Genomic DNA, 10,399 nt, shown 5'->3' on the forward strand with positions numbered 1-10,399 from the left:
TTTTGTTCAAAATCGATACCCATTGTTCAAATCAAAACCTTTGAATCGTCTTGCAATGTAACTTGGACCTCGTGAAAGGGTTCTTATATCACTTTGGGTACCAAATGTGATATCCAACTTGTTAATCTAATCAGAAAATAATATAGAAGCTATAAACTTTTGAGAACGTAACATGATATTAACCAAAAACTAATAATTAAATCCTTTACTTACTTCATCCTTGAACCATTCATGAAATTAATTAAAATGCAAGCGATCAAGTTGATGTGGAGAAAGGCGACGCTTGCGATGTGTTCTCTTGATCTCACTAATATGTTCACTGTACATGTGATCCATATATATGTCACTAATAATGTTATATATGGTAAACAATAAAGGGAGCTAGATGATCACTTATTTTCTATAATCTTCATCCACTTTAGAAGCACAATTGAAGAGCACAAATCGATGGGTTTGCAACCATGTTTTATCATCCATTAGAAATGCTTCTTCTTTGCCAAATGGCTTCCCAATAGAAGGAAAAAGGCATCCTTCTTGATCAGCCTCATGCTCAATCTCTATTTTATTTTTTGTTGACCAATAAGATCTTGAATCCCTACCTTCCATATATAGTGAGCAAAATGCCAAACACTCATTTGAAATATATCCCTCTGCTATAGAACCTTCTGGACATGCTTGATTTCGAACATATGATTTTAAAGTGCATAAATACCTATAATATAAGTTAATATTATTCTACTATATATGAAAATGGACTGAACCTGCAATTTAAATCTAATATATATAATTATCCGTACCTTTCTATTGGATACATCCAGTGATATTGGACCGGACCTGCAATTTTAGCTTCAGTTGCTAAATGAATAACCAAATGTACCATAATTGTAAAAAATGATGGGAGGAACAGCTTCTCCATGTCACACAATATTAAGGCAATCTTCTCCTCAAGTAGTGTTAAGTTTTCCACTTCAAGATTTTTACTACATATCCCTCGAAAGAATGTGCACAATTTGATCAAAACAAAGCTCATCTTTTTATCTATTGTTCCTCGTAAAGCAAGTGGAAGAAGTTCTTGCATTATAACATGGCAATCATGAGATTTTAGCCCTGATATTTTCTGTTTCCGAATGCAACGAGAGACATTAGATGCATAGCCATGTGGAAGCTTAACATTTTCTAGTACTTCATAAAATAACTTCTTTTCAGCAGAAGACATTGAGAAATAAGAAGGAGGGAGAAATGTCTTTCCATTAGCTCGTTGTTGAGGCCATAAGCTAGGTCTTATATTCATCTCTTTTAAGTCCAACCGAGCCTTCAAGTTATCTTTCGACTTTTTACCCAGACCTAACAGTGTATATATCAAGTTATCACACACATTTTTTTCTATGTGCATCACGTCAAGGTTATGTCGCACCAAATTTGTTTTCCAATAAGGGAGATTGAAAAAAATGCTCCTCTTTCTCCATGTATTTTTTATCACTCCACTAACATCTTTACCAAGCTTACCAAGGAAAATCAAGCTTAGATTATCCATTCAACTCAATTTGTTAAACATAGAATTCACTGATTAATGGAAGTCCAAACCCAAAAAGTAATAAGACAATCAAATAGTACATTATATATAGTCGAAAATTAATTTTACTCACCTTATATTTTTTTTTTAAAAAAAAAGTCACAACACCAAATCACATGGTTAGGACAAAAGTAAAGGTTCCAATTGGCTCGTTAATTCTCAAGCTTACTTCTTATTTTATAGAAAATAAAAACTCAATAGAAATTTATTTAATTTTTATTTATCGTATTAAGGATCATTATCACTAAATATGAACATTATAAAAAGAGATTTGTTTGAAAAATAGTTAAACAAAGAGACTAAATTAGCTTGCTTGGTGAGACAACCAACTAACCTTGTTCAGGGACCGCACACCACTTATGTTTTCTTTTTTGGTTTGGAAATGGCAGCTAACTAACTTTGTAGGTTGTGGTTGAGATGTTGAGATGTTGTTTATTATTCTGTGACAATTACAACTAAATTAAAAGAAAACAAATACCAAAAAAGAAAACAAATACCATTAACAAATATCTTCTTAAAGACATAAGGTATCTTCTTTTTGCCACGAATAACATTAACAAATTAAAAGATACATATATTCAACCAGGATAATCCCAAGAAGTGGAAAATGCACAAAGCTCTGTGAAGAAAGTTTACCAAATAACCATATGGATAATACAAGATATCAAAATGAGAGGTTCTACACTATTATTTTTAGTACTGACAATGCTATATATGCAAGAACACAATTTATAAAAATTAGACATGCACCCATTACAAAAGTAGTGCTTATCACAAACTCTACTAATTGAACGGAATTTCATCAGTATTAATTCCAGCCTCACCAATGTTTGGCAGCGTGTCAATAGTCTCCAAGACTGTGAGACTATTTAATTCATATATGTATATGCCTTGTCTTGTAAAATGAGAACGAGTCTGCAATGAAAAGAAACAGAAGTGAGATGGGAGTATTCTTCACAAGGAAAGAATTATGCTTATTGGCCCATTCATTATCTAGTACGAATGGTGCTCTTACCATTCCAATTATCTAATATAGTAAATTAGTAATTGGAAAAAATGGAATCATTTTATTTGATGATTGATGTGCAGTTCATACATATACACACGCCAAAGGATAGGAGTGCAACTATTAAGTATAGCTACTATACAGTGACATACAAAATTGCAAAATACACAAGAAAAGTTGGAAAATCATGAGCGCACACAGTAAATCATGAGCGCACACAAAACAAATCATCACAAAATAGGAGAAAAGTTGGAAAAGTTGAGATTTTTAGCTTTCTGTATTCATACAAATAGCAAGTATTGAAGTTAGAAAGTTTAATTCCCAAAGAGCAACAGAAGTGATTGAATTAAACAAACAGAGGCGTTTTGGGAAAAGAAGATGGCTGTATCACTTAGAACAATGAAGACAATCAAATCATAGAGAAAGCCCAATCAAAACTCACACACAACACAACGAAGAAAAGCAACTACCTTATCACCAACTCTAACAATAGCAAGAAGACTTGAGCTGAACAACATCTCAACAATAATAAACCCAAGTTAATTTAGTTGTAATTGTCACAGAATAATAAACAACACATTTTAAAAGAAAAAATGGCAAGCGACAAATACTCAAATATCAATATGCAAAAAAAATACACAGAACGATTCCTAGTCAATGCATAAGAATAAATAAATATAAACTATAAAACAGCAGTAAGAGAAAGCTTGAAAACAACAAGGGAGCAGTTTTTATTTTTCTAAGGTAGAGACAAAGAAAGGAAAGAAAGGGGGGTATTCCAATAAACATAAATAATAGTGCTGTAATAGGGAAAAGGACATGACAAGAACAAGTAGTTTACAAAACAAGTGGGTAAATAGCTACAAAATTATAACAAAAAAAATGAACCACGCCTTCCAATAAAATAGCAAAATAAAACCCCCAACCATTAGCAGTTTCCAGAAAATGGGACCATGCTCCCACTGCCACCGTAACAGAAAACCAACCCAACATCTTCATAACAGTACCTCGGACGAAAGCGAACAACTCTAAACCCAAAATTTAAGAAAACAAAAGCCTAGAACCTAAGATCTTATTTCATAACAGTTCTTAAGTTCAAGACTAAATTAAAAATAAAGACTAAAACCTGAATCTGGCTTTGGAGTTGACCCAGCTTGAATTCCTGGTAACCAAACCAAATTAGAATGACATATTAGAGGACAATCACTTGAACAAAACTCATTTCTAGATGTTCAGACTTCAGATCCCCTGTTTCTATGAGACAGTCACTTGAACAAAACCTATTTGATCCCAAACGATTGTCTAATTTTAGTTACACACATAAATTTGAAAAATAATAACAAATCAAAGGCACATAAATCAGGCATCATCCAAATTCCAGATTCCTTTATCATCTCACATCTTAAATTGAAAATAAAAATAAACCAAATGATAGTTCATTTGACTACACATAGCTTCAGTTGCACGAACAAGAATTAACATTAATAGCAGAAAACTAAATTCAAAGCTTAAGAACTGGAACCGCAAGATCTAAATCAGTGAAAATAATGAGTAAGGCAAACGCGAAGATCTAACTTAGAAGAGAATGAAATGAAGGAGTTGTAAGAGAGAGCACAGTAAATCGAAGCTGCGAATGAGTTGACTTGGCGATACCTGAAGGAGCATATCGGAGCTGCAAGAAGGATCTGAGTCAGAGTGAGTTCGTGAGCCCTAAATCGAAAATGAGAGAGAAAGATAGAAAGCTATAGGCATGAGCCTTTCTCTTCTCTGAACAACATAGAAAGGGATAGAAGAATCTGAGTCAAAGAGCACAGTTGCTTGATCTGAACTGTAGCAGCGAGGGCGGCAGCAACCGCTACGGTGAGCTTGGCGGTGAGGTTAGGCTCTCTTCTCTAACACGTCTTTCTTTGGTTTTTCTGAATCCCTTATTTCAGTCATTTCTTTAGTTTAGATACAAGATTATTTTACTAAAACTAAGACTAGCCATAATTTTATGGCTACTAAAAATATTTTATTAAAAAGGTAATGATAGTAATAATAATAATTGTTATTACACTATAATTTTAATAAGAATAATACTGGCCATAATTTTATAGCCACTAAAATTTTTTCACCAAAAAATATTTTAATGATAATAATATTAGTCATAACTCTATGGCAAATATATTAGTGGCAATAAAGATAATTACTGCAATAAGATATAGTAACAACGGCAAATATATAATTGCCACAAAAGCATAACTTAAATAAAAAAAATAACGGCCATTGTATTATTGCCGCTAAAAGTTTGTCGCTAAAACTAATTATTCTTGTAGTGAATATAGAGCATAAATTATAGAGGCAAATGAATTTACTATGCACTAAGAAGAGGGGTATAATTTGCTGGTTGCTCTCTAATAAGTCATCATCACTGTGTCATAGCCCAAACCAAGCTATGACTGGCGCTCAAGGGATGCGTCCCTTACCAAGGCAAATGACCAAATTTTTTAGAAAAAAGGACAGAATCTCCTCGATTCTTAGAATCTTACCAACATGAATATTATCTTCTTATATCAATAGTAAACATCAATTTTCAAAGACAACATCATATTTCAATCATATCCACAATCTAACATGTCAAAAATTGCATCATAAATATTATGTTGATAACTAAAGTATATAATTGAATCCATACGTTTTACATAAACAAGTTATAATTACTATCTAAATAGTTCGAAATTTAAAATAATATAACCCACACGAGGACTCTGTCTGTAACATATGGAGCATTGACATAATCTAGATTTTGAGCAAAGGTTCCATTACATAATTACTTAGCCCTTGAAAAGAAGAAGGGCTTACCGAAATGACTAAAATCTACTGAGGAGCAGATGAAATGGAACATGGAATGACACTTGTATTTGAAAAATATGAAAATATAATAGGGTAAATTTTGCAACTTAGTAAGTAAACATTACATCTATAACCCACATGAGATAATACAAGTTTTACCATGAAAATTATATTTCTTTCCAAAGATGAGAAATTCATATTAATCAAATCAAATCAAATAAAATCGAATATTACACACTTAAGGTGGCTCCACCTTTAAAGGTAGCCCTTTCCTCTAGTGTGTCTATACGTTATAACAGTTTTAATGTGTGGTCTATACATTAGGCTAGCAATGCCCCTGCTAACTGAGATTTGAGCCAGATGCATCTAGGTTAACGTCATAACCTCCGTTAACTATGATTTTCTAGTCAGAGTCCCAAACCAAACCAAACCAAATCACATATAACCATTTTTAATACTTGTAACATATTACTAAATTTCATAAAAACAATATATATATATATATATATATATATATATATATATATATAAGAATTCATATTAAAAATTTAATTAAAGTTTAACAAATACAAATAAAAAAAACATGTATGCTTTATAAAATATATAAATATCGTCTCGTGTATCTTTATAAAATTATGAGTAGTTTTCGGAAATCGATATCCATTCCAATTACTCAAAAATCACAACAATAAAATATTTTTAAATGCTAGCTAAAAATAATGATTTAATTTAAATATTGATAATGGTATACTTAAAAATAATTATAGACATAATATTCACTCATAACTTGATTTCAAGGAACCGGAAGCAACTCTGAGCATGTCAACGAGCTACCAAATGATGTCTAATAATTCTACAACTCTAGAAATATGACAATAATGATATTTGTGAGCTATTAATATTGTCAATTAACATAATCTTATTCATTTTGACAAAAGTCCCAAATTTCCTAACTCTAAAATTCCTAATTTGGATTTATGCATAGCTATAAATATAGAGATGACAAAAATTAGAGATGTAGCTAATTATTGAATCAAAAAATTACCTTGAAACCTCAATAATAACCTGAACTCAAAAGTTGAATACTTCTTTCACTCATTAAGATGAACTCCTTGATTTGGGATTATAAAAAATAATTTTTTTTGGATATAAATGATGTATTAAAATAGAGATAAAAGAGGAAGATAAAATAAAATCTAGTATGTTGTGGTTGAAATAAAAATTTTGAAATGAAGAAGATAGAATGGAAGAGGAGAGAAAGAAATGAGAGAGTTTGGTTTTTTTCTTTCTCTTTTATGAAAGAATGAAAAAAAGAAATGAGAGATAGAGAGGGGTAGAGAGCTCGAGATAGTTCAGGAAGAGAAAAAAGAGATTTAAGTGGGGGCATGTGCCGCCCACGTGCTTTTCTCTTCCTCTTTTTTTTCGGTTACTACATTCTCTCCCTTTTAGAAAATTCGGTTCCTGAATTTCAAACTTGTATGATAATTACCTTCAGTCTCAAACAAGTGCAGATACTTGTCGCGCATGGCATTTTCAACCTCCCAAGTTGCTTCTTTTTCTGAATGATTTTTTCAAATAACTTTCACAGATGCTATCTCTTTAGAACGTAGTTTTTTTACTTGACGATCAACTATAGCTATTGGTTTCTATTCAAATGATAAATCCTCCTTTAGCTCTATGACTTGTGGTGCGAGCACATGAGATGAGTCGAGAAGGTATTTACACAATATTGATACGTAAAAAACTGGATGAATCATAGATAACTCAGGCAGCAATGCCAAGCGGTAAGTAACTGCACCTATTATGTCCAATATCTCAAATGGGCCAATATAACGAAGACTATGCTTCCCTCTCTTTCCAAACCTCATCACTCCCTTTATAGGCGACACCTTAACAAACACTTGATCACCCACTAAAAATTCTAAGTTACTCCTCCTATTATCAACATAAGCCTTCTGCCTACTCTGAGTTGCTAATAAACGTTCTCTTGTTAAGCGAACATTCTCAATTGCATCTTGTACCAAATTTGGCCTAAAAAATTTAACCTCACCCACCTCAAACCACCTAATAGGTGATCTACATCCCCTTTCATAAAGAGTCTCAAATGGTGCCAATTGAATGCTGGTTTGAAAACTATTATTATAAGAGAATTCGATCAAAGGTAGATAGCTGTCCCAATTTTTACCAAAATCTAGAACACAACACCTTAACATGTCTTCCAATGTTTGGATCGTCCTCTCCAATTTTTCATCGGTTTGACGGTGAAAATTTGTACTAAGATCTAAACAAGTTTCTAACGCTCTCTAAAAAAATTTCAAAAAATGAAAGGTGAACTAAGATCCGCGATCTGAAATAATGGATATTGAAATTCTATGTAGTTTAGCTATCTTATAAGCATAAAGTTGAGCATACCAACCTGCACTAAAAGTTGTTTTCACCGGAAGAAAGTGGGCTTACTTTGTCATTTTATCCACAATTATCCAAATTGAATCAATTAAACCTTTAAAGCTATGAGGTAAACCTGTTACAAAATCTATTGTAATCCTTTTCCACTTCCATTCAAGTATCTCAATTTGTTGTAATAATTCAGCGGGCCTTTGATGTTCAGCCTTAACCTGTTGGTAAGTTAAGTAATGAAAAATGAAAATTTCTATGTCTTTCTTCATGTCTTCTCACCAAAACAATTATTTCAAATCTTGATACATCTTGTTGGAGCTTGAATGAACCATGTACTTAGAATTATGAGCCTCCTTCAAAATAGCTTTCTTTAAGTTGTAATTATCTGGCACACATAAGCATTGCCCACAACGCAAAACATCTTGATCAAGAGAAAACTCTGAGTTCTTCCTATTACGAACATCTTCCATAAGCTTCTTTAACTTTGAGTCATTACTTCGTGCATACTTGATCTGTTCTACCAAGGAAGATTGGGCTTGGACATGTGCTAAGAAAACTCTTGATTCTCTGAGGTCAAATTGAATTCCACCAGCCTCTAATTGGTTGACTTCTTCAACAATTCCTTGCAAGAGTGATATGGGCCAAACTACCCATCGACTTTCTACTAAGGACATCCGCTATAACATTTGCCTTGCCATGATGATACAAGATGGTACAATCATAATCCTTTAGCAACTCCATCCATCTTCGTTGTCTCAAATTCAAATTCTTTTGTTAAAAGATATACTTCAAACTCTTGTGATTTGTATAGATCTCACATGTCTCACTTTAAAGGTAGTGCCTTCAAATCTTCAAAGTAAAAATGACCGTTGCCATTTTCAAATCACGAGTTGGATAATTCTACCTATGCTTCTTGAGTTTTCGCGAGGCATAGGCAATAACGCGGTCATACACAACCAAGTCCTATCCAAGATGCATCACAAAAGTCTAAGAATCCCCCAAACCCGGATGGTAAAACAAGGACAAGGCTAAGGTTAGACAAACCTTAAGCGTCTAGAAACTTTTCTCACAAGCTTCTGACCATTGAAACCTTACATTCTTCTGGGTTAACTTGGTTAATGGTGTAGAAATTCTTGACAAGTGCTTGATGAATTGCCGATAGTATCCGGCCAACCCTAGAAAGCTACAGATTTTTGTCACTATACTAGGCTTTGGCCGCTTCTGAACGGCTTTAACCTTCTTTGGATCCACCATGATTCTATCTTTTGATACAACATGCCCCAAAATGTCACTTGATCAAGTCAAAACTCAAATTTAGAAAACTTAGTATAAAGCTTGTGATCCCTTAAGTTTTGTAACACAATCCTCAAATGATACTTGTACTCTGTAGCACTTTTTGAATGCACCAAGATATCATCGATGAAGACGATAAAAAAATTATCTAAGAAATGTTTGAAGACTCAATTCATCAAATCCATGAAAGCTGCTGGCATATTCGTCAAACCAAAGGACATTACTAAGAACTCATAGTGTACATAGCGGGTATGAAAGGCAATTTTTGGAATGTCTCTCTCTTTTATCTTCAATTGATAGTACCCTAAACGCAGGTCGATTTTTGAAAAACAAGTAGCTCCTTGAAGTTGATAAAAAAAATCCTCAATCCTTGGCAATGGATACTTATTGCAATTAGTTATCTTATTGAGCTAACGATACTATAGTCCACACATAGTTGCATCGTTCCATCCTTCTTCTTTACAAATAGAACAGGAGCTCCCCATGGAAACGTTCTAGGACAAATGAATCCTTTCTCCAGCATGTCTTTCAATTGAACCTTTAATTCTTGTAACCTAGTTGGAGCCATACGATAGGGAGGAATAGACACAAGCTGGACTCTTGGGGCTAATTATATGGAAAATTCAACTTCGTGGTCAGGTGGCATTCCTGGTAGCTCATCAGGAAACACGTCAGAAAATTCTCTAACAATAGGAACCTGATCAAGACTAGGCACTTCAGCATAACGTCTCTATCAAATGCCAAAATTCCTTGGCTCCCCTTATCCATTAATTGCATTGCACTCATCGATGAGATGATGCTAGCTAAAGTGGGATAATCGTCACCCTTAAAAATAAAAGGTGAGATACCAGAAATGTCAAATTTCACAATTTTGGAGTAACAACTCACATCAGCATGACAAGCTGCTAACCAATCCATGCCTAGGATAACATCAATATCTTCCATTGGTTCTAAAAGAATTAAGTGAGCTAAGGTATCAACTTTATTAAACACATAAAATAAGAGAATAAAAAATAATGATAAAAAATTAAATATATGAATTAATAACTAATTATCAACGGAGTAGACCCTGACGTCTACAGACTGCTACTCTTTCCATTTGCTGTAAAACCTGGTTAATTAATAACTAATTAACCCATAAATGAGAATTTATTCTAGAAAGCTAAAAATGTGATTTTTATGGCTAAATATGGTAGAGAAAATTGAGACGAGAATTTCGATACTAATTTTGTAGAAATCGGACCAAGATTAGACCGAACGAGGCAAATCGGGCTAACTGGACCCATATTGGGCCCTTG

At 33.2% G+C, this 10,399-nt stretch overlaps 1 protein-coding gene across 1 annotated transcript; it reads right to left on the minus strand.

Annotated features, from left to right (window-relative positions):
* Positions 1 to 7,057: 7,057 nt before the first annotated feature.
* LOC140184099 (uncharacterized) lies at positions 7,058 to 10,046 on the minus strand. Its single transcript, XM_072234386.1, has 5 exons — positions 9,799 to 10,046; positions 9,517 to 9,655; positions 8,138 to 8,485; positions 7,869 to 8,026; positions 7,058 to 7,580 (listed from the first exon to the last, which is right to left on the minus strand). The coding sequence occupies exons 1-5, from the start codon at positions 10,044 to 10,046 to the stop codon at positions 7,058 to 7,060; spliced, it is 1,416 nt and encodes a 471-aa protein (XP_072090487.1).
* Positions 10,047 to 10,399: the final 353 nt, after the last annotated feature.

This window comes from Arachis hypogaea, chromosome 4 (genome assembly GCF_003086295.3).
Source record: "Arachis hypogaea cultivar Tifrunner chromosome 4, arahy.Tifrunner.gnm2.J5K5, whole genome shotgun sequence".
Classification (NCBI taxonomy): Eukaryota; Viridiplantae; Streptophyta; class Magnoliopsida; order Fabales; family Fabaceae; genus Arachis; species Arachis hypogaea.